Source organism: Protopterus annectens, chromosome 3.part1, assembly GCF_019279795.1.
Source record: "Protopterus annectens isolate FY-2018-M chromosome 3.part1, PAN1.0, whole genome shotgun sequence".
In the NCBI taxonomy this organism is placed as follows: domain Eukaryota; kingdom Metazoa; phylum Chordata; order Ceratodontiformes; family Protopteridae; genus Protopterus; species Protopterus annectens.
Window position 1 is genome coordinate 37,657,075 of NC_056732.1, and position 21,653 is coordinate 37,678,727.

General features: G+C 39.2%; 1 protein-coding gene across 5 annotated transcripts in view; it reads right to left on the minus strand.

The window, feature by feature from the left end:
• MTCL1 (microtubule crosslinking factor 1) overlaps window positions 1-21,653 on the minus strand; it is a gene marked incomplete in the record, with an annotated part of 739,795 nt that overhangs the window by 161,904 nt on the left and 556,238 nt on the right. For all 5 annotated transcript variants that reach the window (XM_044066530.1, XM_044066528.1, XM_044066527.1 and 2 more), the window contains 1 exon segment: window positions 18,925-19,152. In XM_044066530.1, the coding sequence (XP_043922465.1) occupies window positions 18,925-19,152 (228 nt within the window).

Genomic DNA, 21,653 nt, shown 5'->3' on the forward strand with positions numbered 1-21,653 from the left:
TAACAGACTTGATGAATTGTTGCGGGCCTTGTGAGAGCTAATTAATACCGTCTTTGCTGGTCCGAGTCAATGCTTTGAAATTCTAGCCGTTCCAGATGTCCCTGAACGTGATTGCACTTATGTCTGTTTTTATAATGTTTTGCTTTAAGTCTGATATTTTGCACTAACTACATTTGAAGAAAATAGATGACTGGATTCCCATCTCCCCATCTTAATACATCCCTTTTAATGTCTGTCTTCACCTTGATGCATACCTCTAAACATCTTAGTGCAAGAAATCCACACAAATTCAAAAATAATGTGGGGGACAAAAGCCCAAAGTCTGGGACAGATTTCAAATATTATTCTTGTAAACTTAAAGTTGGTAGAATAACAGGTTTTGCATTAGCATTCACTTTCTAAAGGCTATGAAGTCTGAAACTCAAGTGTCTTTCATTGTTTAGTGGTTTTAATCTTCAATGACTTTACAGAAAAGTACACATTTTAACAGTAACAGATAGTGTGTGTGGCAAAAATCCCAATATTCTGCAAAATTCTGAGCAATTGAGAGGTATGCCTTCACGTGTGTACAATTTCATTGTTTTGAAACGTCAGAATTTTGTTACTTTGCCTGCACTCTTGTGTTACAATGAGAATGAATAGTCTACCATGGTACTTAAATGACTACACCCTTACAGTCCTTGGTTTACTTTGCTATACTAAAATGGTGCATTTCATTAACAGATTCATGGATACTTATTTTCAAATCACATCTTCTATCACTGCTTATACAACAACCCTTAGAAAGGAACCACTTTTACTTTTAAGGCCCCCTGATATGCTGACACATCTGTCTTCATGTTACGTTGGGAGCACCATCACAATTGTAAATTGTAGGCAGACTCTGACCTCTTCTCCTTAAACTGCGTTGTTGTACTTTGGATAACCTTTTTTGTTATATCAAACTTATTTTATTCTTTGAACTCAGAATCTTTTCAGACCCATCTTCAGTTCTGTACCCAGTGATGGAGGACAGCACTGAAGCTTGCTTTACCCCAAGTTTATAGCATCTTTCTCCACCGAGTCATCCAGTTGCTGTCTACCTTTGCTTCAATGTTTGTTAAACACTTGCTCACCCAGGCTACCATCCCTGTAATGCTGTGTATGTTTCTGAATTTCTTAACAATATTTCATGTTCATAGGTTCATAGATTAGTACTAAGCTAACTGCTCTTGCGAGCCATTTTAAGCATAGCCAATTATCTCGAGAGACTCAAACTCTGCACCTTGCGTTTGCAAGGCAAACACCTTAACCATTACACCACCCTCCCAACCCTGTGGACTGTGACCATTGCTTTGAAGATCAGGCGGGCTGCAGTACCTTGTCCAAGATAAGTAATGCACAGGCTGAATTTGTTTTAAACAAAGCCCTCTGCATTTTTATTCTATAAAAGGAACTTAGGCCTTGCATTTGGTATCAGTAGCAGAATCTAATGGTGTCATAATTTTTTTTTCTCATATTTTAATGGGAGTAAGACATGCATTTGACAGAAGTGTTTTTGACTGTAGTGTTGCAAACTGCCATACTGAATTTACTGTTATTAAATGACTGAGTAATTGAAAGTGGCTATTTGTTATAAGCCATTTCTGATCACTGAATAGTAATACGTTCTGGCAGTTGTATTTAAGAGTCTAACGTTACTAGTACAAAAATATCTAATTATGTGACCCAAATCGCTCACAAAATGAAGATGTTATTTACCTCAGGCTCTTCTGTAATGCCACTAAAAGTTGGCAGAGCTTTTCTCTGAAACTTTGAAGCTCTTGATTTTTACTGAATGATTATTAGTTCTAAAATAATCCTGTCAGAAAACAAACCTTTTTTAAGAATCACTTCCTCCGGAAGAAAATGTCTGTTGGATATATAGTGTCTATTATGCTTCTTTACTTTTCACTGGTTAGACAGGGTTCAATGCTGTACGAGAAAGGTCTGTTGCTCTCAGTTTGCTGTGATTTCATACAGCAGATTGTAATATTTAGGGGCTGTGGCACATTTCTAACCTTTTACCTCTAGAATTACAGAAACACCTAAATTAGGGAAACAGTCTCAAATCATGAACACTTACAGTGTTGGGACTTGTCATTTTGAAAATTGCTAAAACTAGATAACATGAACTAAAGTTAATTTTCTGATGTACAGCCTGCAATAACAGATTTATGCTTCTACTCCACAGTTTTTGTAAGAAAAGAAATTCATATATTTTTGAAAAGATAGGGCAAAAGTTTAAGGTAAAAGCAGATACAACTGGGAACCAAGAGACATGGGGTACACATCCCTAAGCATGTGAAAGCACCCCCACCACCACACAAAATTATTTCAAACTGTTTTTAAATTTAGGTTGTTGGTTGGTAAAGAGGTTTTGTGCATGTGTCATTTCTGTAACTTAAAAGGATTTATTGGTGTTATTTTACAGCACTCAGTTCTAGTCTTTTGTCTTAAGTAGTGTTAAAAGAATTTGTATCTGTTATCGTTCTGATGATTCAATTGCTTGAAAATTGGTGTTTCATAGGTTCACAGGTAGGGACTAGGCTATTGGCCCTAGGGCCTATATAAGCCTAGCTAAAACAGTACCCTGGCTTTCACCACCCAAGAAAATTAATTTCCTGTGCCCCTGTCGAGCAGAGCCCGAGAGGTGATCACCGGGGTGAATTTCCTCTTTCCTCATCCAGTCAAGATTTTTCTTTAAGATTGCTAATGAGGAGCTCTGTTTGACATAGATAGGTAGTCTGTTCCAGAGTATGGAAAGTCTCTGGGACAGGAATCTATCCCTCCAGCATGTTCTGTTTATTGTGGCAACAAGGTTTAGGTCCCTAGAGCGTGTAGCTCGGAGGGATTGGGATTTCTTTAAGTGGACCATGTCCAGCAGCTCTGGGTTTGACATAGATTTGTATGTTAGGCAGAGATCACCTCTGAGTAGGTAATATGCAATGGAGTAAAGCTGGAGTTTCTTGAGACTGTCTGCATAGGGCATCTGTTTGAGGCTGGTAATCCTCCTTGTGAGGTATTTCTGTGGCCTTTCCAGTTGTTGTAGATGTCTTGTGAGGTATATATCAAAAGGGGCATTGTACTCTATAATGGGTCTAATGAGTGATGAGTAGAGGGGAACAATGACCTCTTTTTCCCTGGATGAGAAACCTTCTGTGATTAGGTGTGCCACATAGAAGGATTTCCCGACTACTGTGGCGATGTAATTATTAAAGGAGAGACTACTGTCCACCTGTGTCCCAAGGTCTCATCACACTTTCGGTGTTAAGTAGACTACCACCTATGTGGTAGCTCATGGGTACAGAGTTTTTACCAAAGGGGATGACAATGCACTTTTTGGGATTGAGCTTGAAGGCCATGGCTTTGGCATCAGGCATCTGTCTCAGGGAGACCCTTTTGTAGGATGTCCACATCATTAGGAGTTTCAATTATGGCTCCTAGTTTGCAGTCATCTGCGAACTTCGTTAGCCAAAGACCTTCTGTGTTAGCCTGCACTTCAGAAAAGTAGATAAACAGGAGAGGACCCAGGACTGAACCCTGTGGTACTCCACCTGTCACTTGTCTGAAGTTGGATTTGGAGTCTGTTACTTTCACAGTGTAGGTTCTGATAGCGAGCCAGTTGGCAACCCATCTTGTGACATAGGGATTTAGACCTAGTTTCATGGGTTTATCTATAATTCCAGAGTGGGGGATGGTGTCAAAAACCTTGGCGAGATCTAGATAGGCTGTGTGAACCACCTTACCCTCGTCTATGGCTTTGGTGACTGCTTCAAAGTCGTCCATCAGGTTTAGGAGACATGATCTGCCTTTTACAAACCCTAACTGGGTGGGGTTCAGAGTTTGGAGATTACCAGTGTCTTTGTTTATAAGTTCCATGATGATACGTTCCATGGCCTTGCAGACCAGGCTAATGGGGCATTAGTTCCCAGGGTCGTGGAGGCTCCCCCTTTGTGGAGTGGGATAACCATCGCTGTGCGCCATTCAGTCAGCACAAAGTCTGAGGTGAGGCTGTTATTGAACATAGTGCTTAGGTGGGGTGCCAGTTCATTCTGTAGTTCGTGTAGAACGCAGCCTAGATGTTGTCAGATCCCATGGATGCTGTGTTCTTGGCTTTGGAGAGTGTGTTTTTTACCTGTGCAGCAGTGATTACAGGAACTTTGCATTCTTCCGGTATAGAGATGGGCCCTTTAGGGGGTGAGAGAGGGATAAAGTTAGCACTGAACCTATCTGCCAGGATGTTGGCAACATCAGTTGGTTCTGTATACTTAGTGCCATTGTGCTGTAACTCAGAGCAGATCTGAGTGTTGCCATTGAGATAATTGACATAGCTATAGACTGCTTTGTGGTTGTCTTTAGAATTAGTGGTGATTTTGTTTTCATAACTAGCTTTGGAGGATTTTATCAGGGATCGCAGCTTTTTACTGAGAATGACCGGAGAGTTCTTCCAGTCATAGGACTTTACTATTTTTTGCAACAGTTTCTTTCTTCTGTTGTAGAGTTTGTTTATGGCAGGGGACCACCAGATTGGCTTCCTTTTTTTTTGGAGGAGAGCATCTTGGTTCTGTAAGGGATAGCATGATCCATGCACTTGTGTAAGTGCTTATAAAGTACATTTGTGTAGGATTCAGCAGTCTTACCTCTGTTGGACATCTGCATGGGTGTCGTGAAGTTTGCCACTTCTGTCTTAAGAAGTGTGAAGTTGGCTTTGGAGAAATTTTTTACTGTGGCTTCCCTAATGGGGGGTGGGGGCAGGATGTGGATGTCTAGGGTAATTAGCTTATGGTCAGATCTGACCAACAAGGAACTGACCTCTGGTGTGGAACACCAGTCGCCCATATTGGTAATGACCAAGTCTAGGATACTGCTGCCCCTGGTGGGGGTGTGGATAAGTTGATTCAAGGCACCGGAATTTATGAATTCCAGAAAACGTTGAGCAAAAGAGTTGGTACATGAGTAGTTTTCCCAGTTAATGGTGGGGTAGTTGAAATTGCCCATTATGAGGGTGTTGGGGGTTGTACCCTAATATTTTCCAGTGCATCAAGAAATGAGGAGTGGGAATCCTGGGGCAAGGAGGGGGATCTGTAGCAAGTTACAATCTGGATTGTGGTCTTGCCCAGAGTTAGCTGCATTTGGATAATCTCGGATGCATTATGCTGAGCAACTAGCCTGGAGGTGTGGATATTCTTAATGAATATGGACACACCTCTGCATTTAGTGTTGTGGTCCAGGTTAGGTGGCCGAAAGGTGTGGTATGAATTATAGCCTGGTAATGCAGGGGTGCTCTCTGGAGCCTTGAACCAAGTCTCTGTCACTGCACAGATGTCGATGTTCTCCATTTTAAGGACTGCCTCGAGTGAATGCATTTTGAGATTTAGACTTCTAGCATTGAGTAGCATTACCCTCAGATTTTGCTTGCTTGTACCTTTTACGCTGGTGAATTTGTCATTTGAATCTGGCCTAAAAAAGGCACTATAGGGGTGGCAAGAGCCTTAGCCAGTACCCAGAATCCCAAGGGCGACAGGTGCAGGCCATCTCTGGCAAAGCATCATGGTCTACTGTTCATGTCATCCCAGGCAGGCAGATACTGGATCCTCTTAGAATGACACCAGAAGCTTAGCCAATTTTTAAAGTCAATCATTTTGTCCTTGTACTGTGGTATCATTCTGGGTGATTTCTGGGTGATGGCAGGATGCTACTCAGGGCTAGGGTCATACCTGCCTGGGCTACAAGATCGGAGAGCTTATGTCTCTTTTCATGTAGTCCAGGGAAGTACATCTCAGGTCATTCACACCAACATGGACAATGACAGAGTAATATCTGTACTTGTTGTGGAGTGACCTGAGTGAGTGAGTTATGTGGCGGATCCTGGCACCCAACAGGCAACTGACAGTAACTTTCTCCATGTTTAGCCTGGTGAGTGGAACATCAGTGTGCCTGACTATAGTGTCACCTATGACTAGAGTGTTGGGTACGTTGTTATGCCTTATGGGATGTCATTGAGTGGCACACTGAGTTTGTGGACTGTGTGTCATTTGGGCTGTGTTGAGGGGTGGAGGTTGCTTGTGTTTTTTCTTTGGAGGTCTCTGTTGCTTGAGCAGATTTTTATTGAGAGCCTCCATGAATGTAGGTGTGTGTTTTGTGTTTCTATGTGTCTGTTTTGGAGTAGGTTTTGAGGGATTATGTGATGAGTGTGGTGTGGTGTGGTGTGGTGCAAGTGCTTACCTTCTTCTCTTGACTGTCTAGTCCAGTCTTGGGTGAAGAGTGCTTTGCTTCCAGTTTGGCTATATAAGTGCATCTCTCACAGGTTGTAGTGTTGGGTGATAGGAGGAGATGGTTGTCTGTGTACATGAGGCAAATGCTTCATTGCCCCAAGATGCCCAGATGAGTTTTTAAGTGCAACAATTTAGTGTGAAGAATTACAGTGCTTCACCATCACTAAAGCTAATTATCTTGTGTATTTCATACAATACTTCACACAGGCATTGGTATCAAACTTACAGAACTGGGCAAAAAGCCCATTCAATATCCAGCAGGCTCACATTTAGGACCCAGGAAGCTGACTGGTAAGACCACCTTCAGAAAGGGGTCGGTCATCAGTGGATTCCATCAGGGCTCCCCTCCTTGGCCTGATCCTCTTTGATCTACTTTTTGGAAGTCAAAGGCATTTGGCTGACCAAGTTCACAGATGATTGCAAACTAGGAGTGGTCATAAAATCTCCAAAAAGACAACATCTTAAAGAGGGTCTAATACAGACAAATGACTGATGCCATGGCTTTAAACTCAATTACAAGAAATGCATTATTGAACCATTTGTAAATTCAGCCATCCAGAGAAACTGTTATCAATAAAAGAACTCTTAAGAGTAGACCCAGTAGTCCGGTAATCGGAGATGCTGGAACACATTTAGATACCAACCTGGCTTTCAACTAACATGCGTTGAAGATAGTAAGGAAGTCATTCGATTTCCAACCTGGCCTTCAGCCAACATGCATCGAAGGTAGTAAGGAAATCATTCCATCTTACTTAACTTATAACAAGGGCATGGCATCTAGGTCCAGTGAAGTCATCATGCTATGGTATTCGGTGGTCATCAGGTGCATCATTGAGTACAATGTCCACTTTGGTAAGTCCCTAACCAGACACATGTAACAACTAGAAATGGCTACAAAGGTTCTTAACCAAAAGGACACAGAGCCTAAACACAAACTCATATGCTGATCACCTCAAAGCCCTACCTCTATATTCTGTTTCCTCCAGGTTACTGAGAGGTGAGCTGCGTCTGGTATACAAGGCCTTGGATCCCACTCTGATGGATCTTTGGAATGTCTGCAAAATGAACAGCATCAGGACTACTTGATCTAAGGACCTGAACTTTGGTTGCAACATAAATGGGACATTGAAGAGATGGATGTGCATCTCAGAATATGAGTTCTCTGGAATAGGCACCCCATCTATGTGAAGTACAGTCCCTCCTTAACCTTACTAAAACACAACCAAGACCATTAGATGGGAAATCATAAATTCACCACCTGGTCTGGCACAGACATTTCTAATGGACACAGGCAGTCATTAAAGCATGGCCAAACTAATATACCTCATATATATAAAACATCCAAGACAAAATAGCTTGTGGGACAGATTTGGATTGTGTGGCTAGGCTTATAAAGGCCCTAGTGGTTATTACCCTAGTATGAACCTATGAACCAGAATTAGTAAGGGGTAGAGGTATATCCCAACAAAGCAAGGGGGGCTGAGGGTGCCAGACATACAAGGATATGGGAAAGCAGTTATGGGATGGCTTTATTTTTATAACTGCCTAAAGTAACAGGATATTCTTTCGAAGTTTGGGCGCAAGATAGTAAGAAATGCAGTACAAGGAAGAGTGAGATTACAGCCAACGAGGATCAGGCCTATGCATACTGACCAGATCTTTTATATGGCATCAGCCTAGAAATAGGAATGACCACAGTACTATTTGGTGGGGGAATTGCACAGATGCAGGGATTTATTACATTACCGATTTATGGGATGCAACTTTAAATACTGCCGTCTACTGGATGCATCTACAGACAGAATTTCCCACTCTTACCTTCATTCTGGTGACAATCTTTACAACTGAAGGATGGATCCCTATTAATTCACTGAATGAAAATATTGAACAGCAATTTCATCATAAATGTCATTTGTCGAAACAGTCTGACCGAGATTGCATTATGGCAGGGAGCAAGAAATTTGTCCTTTCCCCAATGTAGTGAGCTCTTGGAGCTGGTATATATAATTAGTAGGGGGAGAGGGAGGCACAGCCCACCACATGAGGAAGTTTGATGAATTTGCCACTATTTTCATTCAATTAATTAATATAGACCCCCCCCCCCGGAAGGATTATATATCAAATTTCATGATAAAAGCAAGGATTGGGGAGTTACGCAATCAGGTATCATGGCTGAAAGCCACACTGCATTAGGGGAAAATGCAACCCCATAAGATGCAGATTAAACACTCTTTATAGAGAGACGGTTTACTTCTCTACATAAATGAAATATGCAGTTAGAAGACAAACCTGCCCAAGAAGACTGAAGAAATGTCTCAGATGTATACAAGAGTAGCAACAGACGTTACCTTCTTGGTTCACATTTGCCAAGATCATTCATTAGTGACCTTTTTCTCCAGCTGTCCTGTATCAGAAGGGATTCCTTCAGAGTTATACGTTTTGGTATTGCCAGGGCTCGGATTCCAACTACCTGCATCTAGTCTGGTCTTGAGCAACACGCCCAATTAATGTGAAGCAACATAATGAATGCTACTGCATGAGCACTGGGAACCCTCCTGCCTTCTCAGTAAGATGTTAAGCTTTAGCTACTAGGGCGTTGGCTTAGTATGGTCACCGTCATACTGCTGTCCTTTATGTTTATGCAATGATAAAACTACCCAATAACAGGCACTTCAATATTCCATCAATTTCTCATAAAACTGTACATGTAGTCTAGCCCAGCAATTATGCTAGACAAATGGACTAAATTTTGGACCATCTTTACTTACAAATATCAGCTCAGTTAATTGTGATTAGTTTTCTTGCCTGTTGTGGCACATACTTCATTGCAAATACTTTATCTGAAGACAGAATAAGGCACCTTGTCAGTTCTGCTGTTATGTCCGCTTCTGCTGTTATGTCTGCTTCTTTTCTCTCTGTACATTTTGCTGTTATAGTACTGGATCTGTCTTCCTGCAAGCTAATAAATGTCTGCATTTAAAAAACATGCTATGGATAGTAGTGTTGCACATAATGTTATATGGGACTGTTATAGATGACAGCACAAATGCATACATTTAAAAATGGGGCATATAGCTTTCTTATTCTAAATGCCATGCGGCACACCATTATTCTAGAGAAGTCTTAATGTGAAACCATGTACCTAAGAGGCTACACAAAACTCCAGAGATTTGAGAACAGAGATACATGGTCAGAAGGAAAGCAAGGATAGTCAAATGACTGGTAAAAAAAAATAAATTTGATAGAGAAGACACTAAGTAATGAGATTACGAAAGCACAGCCACAACGCTGTCCATTTAATGAAGAGTAACGGACAGTATGAGGAATACGGTAATACGCATTAGAAGATGTGGTCGGGCCAGTATGAGGAATACGGTAATACGCATTAGAAGATGTGGTCGGGCCAGTATGAGGAATACGGTAATACGCATTAGAAGATGTGGTCGGGACAGTATGAGGAATACGGTAACACGCATTAGAAGATGTAGTCGGGACAGTATGAGGAATACGGTAACACGCATTAGAAGATGTAGTCGGGCCAGTATGAGGAATACGGTAACACGCATTAGAAGATGTAGTCGGGCCAGTATGAGGAATACGGTAACACGCATTAGAAGATGTAGTCGGGCCAGTATGAGTATGAGGAATACGGTAACACGCATTAGAAGATGTAGTCGGGACAGTATGAGGAATACGGTAACACGCATTAGAAGATGTAGTCGGGACAGTATGAGGAATACGGTAACACGCATTAGAAGATGTAGTCGGGACAGTATGAGGAATACGGTAACACGCATTAGAAGATGTAGTCGGGACAGTATGAGGAATACGGTAACACGCATTAGAAGATGTAGTCGGGACAGTATGAGGAATACGGTAACACGCATTAGAAGATGTAGTCGGGACAGTATGAGGAATACGGTAATACGCATTAGAAGATGTAGTCGGGACAGTATGAGGAATACGGTAATACGCATTAGAAGATGTAGTCGGGCCAGTATGAGGAATACGGTAATACACATTAGAAGATGTAGTCGGGCCAGTATGAGGAATACGGTAATACACATTAGAAGATGTAGTCGGGCCAGTATGAGGAATACGGTAATACACATTAGAAGATGTAGTCGGGACAGTATGAGGAATACGGTAATACACATTAGAAGATGTAGTCGGGACAGTATGAGGAATACGGTAATACACATTAGAAGATGTAGTCGGGACAGTATGAGGAATACGGTAATACACATTAGAAGATGTAGTCGGGACAGTATGAGGAATATGGTAATACACATTAGAAGATGTAGTCGGGACAGTATGAGGAATATGGTAATACACATTAGAAGATGTAGTCGGGACAGTATGAGGAATACGGTAATACGCATTAGAAGATGCAGTCAAGACAGTATGAGGAATACGGTAATACACATTAGAAGATAAAGTCGTACTAAATACATCCAATGGGCTCAAGCTGAGTAATGGACACTATGAGGAATATGGTAATACGCATTACAAGATGTAGTCGGGACAGTATGAGGAATATGGTAATACGCATTAGAAGATGTAGTCGGGACAGTATGAGGAATATGGTAATACGCATTAGAAGATGTAGTCGGGACAGTATGAGGAATATGGTAGTATGCATTAGAAGATGAAGTCGTACTAAACACATCCAATGGGCTCAAGCTTAATGCCAAGAAACGTATAGCTATCCCCTCTGGGGAAAAAACATGTAGCCATGAATTACCACATAGGTGGCAGTACACTAAACACCGAAAGTGTGATGAGAGACTTAGGAACACAGGTGGACAGTGGTCTCACCTTCGATAACCACATCGCCACAACAGTCAGGAAATCCTTCTATGTGGCACACCTCATCACTAAGGGCTTTTCATCCACAAAACAGGAGGTCATTGTCCCACTGTACTCATCCTTCATTAGATCCATTATAGAGTACAACACCCCATTTGGCATGTATCTCACAAAACATATGCATCAGCTGGAAAGGCCACAGAAATACCTCACTAAAAGAATCACAGGCCTAAAGCAGATGCCCTATGCTGACCATCTAAAAAAAACTCCAGCTATTCTCTGTGGCATATCGTCTACTCAGAGGTGATCTCTGCTTAACATACAAGCCCACGTCAAACTCTGAGCTGTTGGACATGCTCCACTTAAAGAAATCCCAATCCCTCAGAGCCACATGCTCCAGGGATCTAAACCTTGTCATCACAATGAACAAAACATGCTGGAGGGATAGGTTCCTGACCCAGAGACTCCCCATACTCTGGAACAGACTGCCCATACATGTCAAGCAGAGTGCCTCCTTGCCCTCTTCAAAAGGAACCTTGACGATTGGATGGAAGATAGGAAATTCACCTCAGGGATCACGTCAGTCGCTCTGCTAGACAGGGGTCCAGGGAAGTAATTATTGTGGGAAGAAATATCCAGGGAATTGTTATGGCTAGGCTTGTATAGGCCCTACGGCAGATAGCATAGTACCAACCTATGAACCTATAAGGACTGAAACACATTTTTAGAATTCATTATAAAACTGAAGGATTGATAAGCATACATTACTTACATGACTTAACATCCTTATGATAAATAAGCTACATTTTAAAATCTTCTGCAAGCTGAGCACAGACAATATACCACATGAACAGAAGACATTAATATGTTCAGAAATGCCTACAACAGGAGTAAGGAAAGACCCACAGACCATCTCTTAACAGACTTACACTCATGTGATCAGATCCATGGTAGTCTCGAAGAAAACACAGAAAGGGGAATTCCTTGACGCATTTTAGTTTCAAAAGATGCATCATAAAATATTTAAAAAATACATTGGCATTCAAAGCACATTTTTTCATTCGTCTGACACTACTTGATAAATTAGATAAACACAGCAAATCAGTAGAGACTGCAAACAATGGGTTCATGACCCAATCACGTTTTCAGCACTATTAGGGGAAACAATCACAATTTATACCTTTACTGGCATACTTACTAAATACAAGACATGCACTTACAAAGATAAATGAAGCAAGGCAAAAGAATTAAGGTGGAATACCAGACAAGCAGGTACATGATCAGAAAGATTGAGTGTGTGTGTGTGTGTGTGTGTGTGGGGGCTAATTATGTAGGGCAACATGTCTCAAGCTGTGCCAAACACATTCTGTTCACATTTTACAAGTTAAAGAGATGGTTAGACAAACCTACACACATACACACGTATTTCATTATGTGGTGGTAATCACACAAAGTATGCATATATATATATATTGATATAATTAAAAGACTATAATTTGTATGGAAGTCTTAAATTTATTTATTTTACATTTGTTAACTGGGAGAGTCCAACTGGATATATGTCCATTTTCAGTGGAGGCCCGGGGAGAAAAACTCCAGAGCAGTAAAATCATTAACAAGAGAAAGACATGGTAACCAAAAGGTTCAATAAACAATATATAGAGTACACAATCTTTATACTTCATATAGAAGTATAGTACATATAAGATAGTGAGTTAACCAAAGAGTGTATCTGCCAACATTCACAGGCTACATTAATATATACATGTTATAGGTGTGTTTAACAGCAAGTATAGCAGAAGATAGAGTAGATAACGTCATAACTAATTTCTACACATGAGAGACATACTATGTTCTTTAGGTTTCTTTACAGTGTTCAGTGATACTATTACCCCATGCAGACATTACAAAAGCAGTAGATAAGCAGTTACTCTACTTTCTGGAAACGGAAACATATGAGTTACTATCCAGGGGTAGTACAGGTACATAATCTGTGATTCAGGAAGTGTGTTTTGAATAGTTTTTTGAATTGGGTGGTGGAGTTATTTATTATGTGTGCTGGAAGGGAGTTCCAGATTTTAGAGATTAAGTGGCTATAAATGGATCTACCTGCCTCATTTTTAAAGTTTGCTACCTTAAGGAGGTGTTGGGTACTTGATCTCAGGGATTTGGTAGTGGTGTAAGGCTGGAGTAGACAAATAAATCAAGGCTAATTGGATATAGAGAACTTGAGATTTTGTACTTTACAGTTTCAAGGAAGATTTCAAAGCTTAGAAAAGCATTTAGGCCAGAAATATTTCAGTAACATTTTATAAACATACAAGTCCCCAATTAAGAGTGACATTTAGCTGATTATTTGCTTAAGTTATACGAATACAGAGACATGGGTTTCAGTTAACATTTCATGGAAAATTTTAAATTAGGATTCACAAGGCTATTACCGGAAAGATGCGTTTAGTTTGGCACTGATATAGAAAGATAAATACATCTGCTGTCCTCTTTTTGAAACCTCCAATTAAAATTGTACTGCATTATGTTTAGGACTGTTACTGAAAAAGACATGCATTTATAGGTTATTCACCATTTCTGTTACACTGCACGTAATTTAGTAAATGATCACATTTGATTTTTTTTTAATTCTAGAATAAAATACCAAAACTGTAGAATTACTTTTAATATCCAAACATCCAAAAACAAGGCCAAAACAAAACAAAAAATGGGATGAAGAGTGGAACCACAGCCAATGTTATGGCTACAACTCAAATTTAATACAGAACTTTAATGAAGTTTCAAATAAAACAATACAATTTCAGACTTCATTAAAGAATTACTTTTAAGGTTTACTAACACTTGGTTAATAATAAAAAAAGTCCTACAATAACACTTCGTAACCATTCTGATTTGCTAACCATTAGGACTTGAAGCCAAGATGAAAATGTTCTGGGAACTCTCCACTGATGTGATGCAGAAGTGAATGCATCTCAAGACACTAGTGTTCTCTTACACAACAAATTTAAATTTACATATGAAGGGATGCATTTTAATTTATTACGGACATGATTTTTGTTTTCATGGGTAATGCAGAACAGGTGGTAAATGCTGATAAAGTGAATAAATTTGGTAACAGAAAAGGAGGTATAGTGTCACAAGAACAATACTGGGGTACAAAAACATTTTTGACATTCAGTTACCAAAAGAACAACAGCACAAACTACATCATTAAATAAGGCCAGCAATGCAAACAAACACTATTGCCTAAAAGGCTTACAATGTCTTCTAAGTTTGGTTAACCTTGCACATGAATTATTAACACCTGAAGAGTCTTTACAAGGAGACTATGTTGTGCATTAAAATATGACTGAAAATAAAATAAGTTAATTTATCAAAACAACAAAGAGAATCTGAATATGCATATTTTAAACAAAACAATGGAATTTATGTACCGATGGGTACAAAATCTAGTAAATCCTCTTTTTTCAAAGACATTAAAATGTATTCATTATTAGAGTTTATTACAGTTCCTTCAGCCTTGTCAACACGTGCAATGTTAACAACAAATAAACATGTTAATTATTCAAAAAATATGACTGCAGTGAGACACTTAAATGCAAGAAATGATAAAGCAGATAGAAAATAAATAACTTCAGTATAATAATGCTGGAAACAATTTGTAATACAATTACTTTCAGAACTGCATATGAAGAACTGTGGAAACACATCACACTTTCAAAATCTCAACTCATTCACCTAAGATATAACTTCAGGGAACAGTAACAGTATATGATAAAAAATTTGAACAGCAATTTATTGATACTGTACAAAAGTTATATGGTGCCATACCTCTCAACTGTCCAGATTTTTCCTCTTACTTTTTGGACTGTTTCTCATAAAATGTATGGTTTTCTGGCGAATCATTAAGGATTACAAGCTATGGACATTGTAATTCAACCTGTCAGCACGGTTATTTATTAGTGATAGTAAGATTTAAAATGGATATAACTAATGAGCCCAGAAGCTACGGACATGTTAATTCAATCTATTTCAGTTTATCAGCACTGTTATTTGAGACAGTAAGATTTAATTCAGATATTGTTGAAACCTAAGTCTACTGTATGTTGTTAATAACATAATAAACAATGAATTGGCACATAAAGGATACACTGGCACTTTTTCAACACAGCTGTGAGTAATTAAAAGATAGACACATTTATTCCAGTTTCTTCTGGTTATTTCCAGTTTACTCCAGTATTTTACAGTCCTTTCAATTCTTACAACAGGCTAACATGTTAGTTAAGGTTCTGTCATACAATAACATGAACAGGCAAGAATCACCATCCCTCTCTCCAACCCTCCACTGCTGTTCTAAACAAAGTACCCAAGCTACTAGTCTAAATTAAATCAACTAGTTTACAGGTCAAGGCTTTTATTCCTCTGTGTCACTGGCACAATCTAAAATCCTGTTATTCCTCTGTCACTGGCACAATCTAAAATCCCCTTATGTCTCTGTGTCACTGGCACACACTACAATTCTTAAGTCCACCATCTCCTGCAATTTAACTCAAACGTGACTTTTTTAACCCCTTCAGTTAGATCCCAGGATGTTTTAGTTACAAGAATCTAGCCTATGCTTTACAAAACTTCATTTATTTGCCTTGGAATAAAAGGAATGTAAAGCCCTCCAACCATTTTAAATTCAACTTTTTACATGCTTAGACAAAGGAATTTGTCTCTACATACATAACACACTGTAAACACGGGAAACAAAATTTTCCTAATCAGATACTGCCCACACTCTTACACAAGCAGTCCTCAATCTTAATGATGTCAACAGCCATTATTAAAACATGTGTAACAACGTGTGTTGGTGTAACTTTTCTCCACTGCCTGTGCTGCAAATAGGAAGAGAAACTATCATCATAGGGGCATGAAACTGACCACATTTTGGATTGCGATCCTCTTGATGTGGATATGGTTTTCTATAATTGCAGCATCTTTACAAATGTTAGTGTATCAAATCTGCACAGAAAATGACTACAGATGTGTAATAACAAGTATTATGATTTTCATCAAGTGCTAGTATGCTATGATGAAACAAATAAAAGTACAATAATACAACAGATGTGTGAAAAAGTAATATTCCAAGACTTCAGTGCTTCAATAAAAAAATCTCATAACACAGATTCAAGAACAGAAGGTTGTTCCTATTTGTACTATGTTATACTGTTAAATCAGAAATACTTTTGAGCAAATACAGTACATTTCTCCAACATTCAGAAACAAAAATGCAGCTTCTCACTGGCGGACACTATACAACAACGCTAGTAGTTTTCAGGTCTGTTTTACAAGTTCTTCTGTCAGTTACATTTCCTTTATAATTCCTTGTTTCCTCTGACAGCTTTGACACTTCTGGAATAATGTGACGGAGGGTCTGTCAGTACCTGAAGGATACAATGAGCCTTAAAAGACCCTGTAATTCCAACTACTTTGCTAAAGATCTACAACTACTATAAATAGCCTAGAATAGATTACCGAAATCTCAGTAGACAAACACAAAACAGCTAGCCGAAAAGCTCGACATGTCAGATGACAGACAGGTCAGAATGTTGAATTCCAAATGGCTGATAGTCCAACTTGAGCAGAATAGGAAATCCACTCTTGTGGACGTTGTAGTGCTATCTCGGAGTTGGTATATTTAAGTTGAGGGGGTAGGGGGTATAGCCCCCCCTGCAAGAATGTGAAGGTAAGTCTTTTAGACTTTTTATTTGTAGTGTACGTTTTGTTTTAGTGGTAAGGGTTTAGTTTAGTGTAGATGGTGGGCAGGGTGAGAGTGAGGGGAAGTAGTAGTTTTATGTAGAGTGTTGTGTTTTTTCTTTTTATGTTGTTTGTGTGTGTTGTTGTCTGTATGTTTTACGGAGGTGTATCTGGGTTTTGAAGCGTGTGTATTCTGTGTGTCAGGTATGTGCGTTTTCGGTGTTGTGAAATGTTGTTGTTGTCGGCCCAGTGTTCTGTTGATTATGTGGGATGTCGGGTAAGTGAAGTAGACCCATTATATATATATATATATATATATATATATATATATATATATATATATAAATACACACACACACACACACACACACACACACACACACACACACACACACACACACACACAGTGAGATGCATAATATATACATTTATACAGACGTGTAGAAACACACAAACACACACATGGTTAAAAAAAAGGGCCAAGCAAAAAAGAGAAGCTCCCTGGCAATTAATTACTTGGGAATAATGCAAAAAATATTCAGACGTCACCAAAATTGCATCAGAAACACAGCAGAGGTGTAGAAGCAGTGTAAATGCTTTCCTTTCAGTACATCATAAAATGCCAAGAGGAAATAATACCCAAGGTGAAACAATATTAGCAGCAGTCCAAGTTGTAAATATCACAGACCAGCAATCGAAGAATGAAAGAGTAGTTAATTATAAAACCCATTTAGACCTACAGTATCAGAGGGAGGGTGGGTAACTGAGCCACTAGCAATACATATTAAGAAACAGTTGAGACCTGCTTTAGATCAGTATGGGGTAGGTATTACGGGACAGTAAACATTTTTTTGAAAAATTTATACAATAATCTTAAAGTGACAATAGTATATCTACACACATGGTGACATCAGACATTCAGTCCTTATTGACTGTTATTCCAAATTTAGAGGATATACAGATGGTGAAGGAGTTTCTACAGATGAACAGCACTTACTCCATTGATAAGATAGAATGTATCTGTTTTTTGCTTATATATATATATATATATATATATATATATAAATATATCATAGGGTATTACTAGGCTACCGACCTGGAGGTCATTTTAAGCCTAGCCATTTCATCCCAATGTAATACCATAGAAGTACCCAAGATTGCATTTAATGGTGACTACCTATGTTCAGGATGGTTGTGGGGTCTATCCCAGTTAAGAATTTATGGTGCCGCATCCCCTCATCCAGGTTCATCTTGAACAATGTCATAGAGGTGCTCTGTTTAATTTACGTATGTACATATAAAATGTTTTTTTTTTCCACTTTTCAGTCTGGTAGCTCAGCTCAGAATGGGTTAGGGTATTGGGAATGAGTGGTTAAACAATCTTGCAATCAAGAGCCGATTCCAGAAGTTTCTACCTATAAACTCTGACTGGGAGCAATTCATTTAACCAGGCAGTTATTTGAGATTACCTCGAAAACAGGCTGTTGTACCTAGTGTGATGACTAGTCTACAAATTAATATTTTAAGTTCATTAACCAATCTTGTGTGTGCAGCATTTCACAGAGCAGCCAGGTTTTTTTTCTTTTCCATAAATATGGATTCAGTGTTATCTAAATGGTAGATTAAATGTAAATGGATAAAATAATTTGTATAGATTTACTCAAAAAATATAAAGCAAGTCTTGGTGATAAAAGGTCACGTGGTAATAGTAATCATGGTGTGCTGAAGTAATTAACAGCAATGAATAAGAACGCTAAGGGTCTCATTATACAGAAGCTGAACTGTGGTTTCATGCTAGAGAAACACTTCATTGGGGAGTGGTTTGGATGAACAGAACATTTCAAGGCGTTTCACATATGGCCAAGCCCAAAACACATCAGGTTGTCAAAGAATGAGAGAAAGCAATGCTGATGGACTTTCCTTAGTTTCTTATCCCACATTTACACACACAGACGCACGAGGAAGTTTGAAAGGAAACCCTGGTTGGGTAAAAAAAATGAGAGAAAGCACCATAAGCAGATACCCCCCCAGCAGTCTTTTGCTGTCAATAAAATAAAGTTATTTCTACCTCTAAGAAGTCGTCATCCTCCACTCTGTTCTTGTCTTGTCTTCTGTGCTTTAACATCCACTTTAACTTAACGTAGAGAAGAAACGTGCTCTGCTTGAACTGCCGGACTTCCTGATGCAGTAACCTCTTCTCCTGGCTCCAGCTCTTCTCCTCAAGTTTATTCTGCAAAGTCAAGCTCTGCAGCTCAAATTCCTTCCTTGTTAACCTTTTCTGGTGCTCCTCCTCAAGCTTAGGAATATAGAAACAAAACAAATGAGGGAATCAGGAACAAGGACTAACTTAAGAACAATTTTTTTGCACTCTGGATACACAAAGATGGTAAAACACAACAATTTTACGACTAAATGATAAGTTTAGAATAAAGCAAACAAAAACCTGCATTTCCACAGAAATGGGTTCTAATTGTGATAATGGGCTAATTTCAGAATTAGCAGCACATAAAACATAAGCATTATAGACATACAATTGCAGGAGTCATCCATGCAACATTAACATTCGTTTAACTCATGATGCAATCTGCATGCGTACAACAAAAACATTCTTAGCAGCCACATGAAGACAGGAAACTCAATGCAGCTCACATGCTAAGGTGCCCTTAATTAGCTATAACACACCATCCCTGTTACAAACCATTTTAGCACTACATCTTAACAGATGCTCTAAAGAAGAAAAAAATTAAGTCTGGCATTTTTCTGAACTTTCAAAGAACAAGAAATAGAAGCTATTTTTCTGGACTGTTGCTTCTAGCATGATGACATTCTTTGCAGTGTCGGTGAATGCCACAGTAACATACACAGTACCTTGCTGACAGTGGTCCACAACACAAAATATCATTCAAAACCATGTGTGTAATGCAAACTGTATGTGCCCTCTACCATCCTTACTAGAAGGTAATTTGCTAAGTATTAAACTACCAGCAATACATCACAGGTTGAAATACTTAACTCATTTTACAGATGCCACTGTGTCAAAATTCATCCTCATACAAAGTAAACAGTTTCGTACCTCCCAATGAAAGCACTCTCAGTAGGAATACCTTTATCCATACAAGTCTGGGCACGTGCCATACCCAGTGCTGTCACAGCTAACTCAAGAGGCGAAGGACCAAGTCACTGTGAAGCAGGGCTAACCTGCTAGTTATCATACATTAATTACAACCGCTACTGACTAGCCAGCTGTTGGAATAATACATATGATAGGCTTCTTAGATTACTTTTCAAATATCCAAAAGAAGCATTAGTAATAAAATGGTAACATGAGTTGTGTGATAATGTGGTACAATTACAATAAAAGCCACCACAGTCTGTAGTTCAAATGCTCCGCCTGCCAAGGTGTTGTAAAATTCAGCTAGAAAGCATGCACCTGCACATTCAGGCAGCAACTATTTTGAAAGGTAATGACTCAAATAACATGACCGGTGAGGCTCTAACCTATTGCCTTGGGTAGTAGTACATTCTAGAATCAAGATTCATCAAGCAAGTGAAACACAGTCTCTTTATAACTGGGATATGTTATAAACAAAGCAAATACAGCCAAGACTACAAAGGTCTTGAGGCATAAAAGAATTTCTATTTCTGATGACTCGTCCACACAAGATGTGCACAACTGAGCAATTCTCTGCTCACTTCCACCAACAGGATCCACTTTCCTATCAAGTAAAGATGATGCAATAAGGGTCCAACATCTGCAAAAGCTGAATGTAAATGCTGAATAAACCACAAGAGCTATGGGTACCTATGCTTGTCGCAATGCCAACACCAATTCATAATCGGTTTTTAAAAGCACAAAAATGGACACAGTGATCTATTACATTTCTCATATCGTACCCATCTGTCTTGTACTTTGTAATAATAAAAAGAAGAGAGTCAGAAGGAAGTTTGCAGAGGGGCTCAAGAGGAGGGAGAGATTTTTTTATTTTTTTTAAATATACAGGAGAAAGGACACGGAAGACAGACCAGGCTGTGCAAGCATGGGAAAGACTTTGAAAATAGGTAAAAAGCTGAGATACTGAATGAATACTTCTGCCTTAGTTTAATGGAGTTGTGGGTGCCACATAGGCAGCATGGTAATGGAGACTAGGAGAGCAAAGGGTGGGCAAGCAGGGGTAGGGCAGGGCATGGTCGAGAGAGAAATGTCTACCTGCAGAAAAAGTATAGCGCACACTTCCTCCAAGGGTCCTAACAAACCTAGCTGATAAACGGGCCAGTGACCTGATGAAACAGACCCCTTTTATCAATATGCATTTCTCATTCCCCTCCTATAAAAACTCTCATATCCTAGCTAATCACTGCCCAGTGCAGAACACTCAAAGTAATTGAAAATGCTAAGAATGGTGCCTTTGTGTAAGGCAGGAAGTAAAACAATATCCTGGAACTACAAAAGTATTAACCTAACAGCAGTGATAAAAATGTCACAAACATTGTCACAAACATTGGAGGAAAACCTTTAAGCTTTCATAAAGGAAAACAGTCTTTAGAATAACCAGACTAGTCCAGTTTTATAAATGGGCTACAGGAGAACACAAAAGGGGAACACCAGCAAATGTGGCCCATTTGTACTTCATAGCAAAGTTGCTGACTTGGCCCTGCATACAAAACTGCTGAAGAGTAAGCAGTAGTTTGGGACAACAGATATTAACTAATTCAACTACTGCCCATCTGTATGGTAGTACACGATTCATTGCAGGCATGTGCAAAGTATGACATATGGTGAATATTGCACAGTGTTTA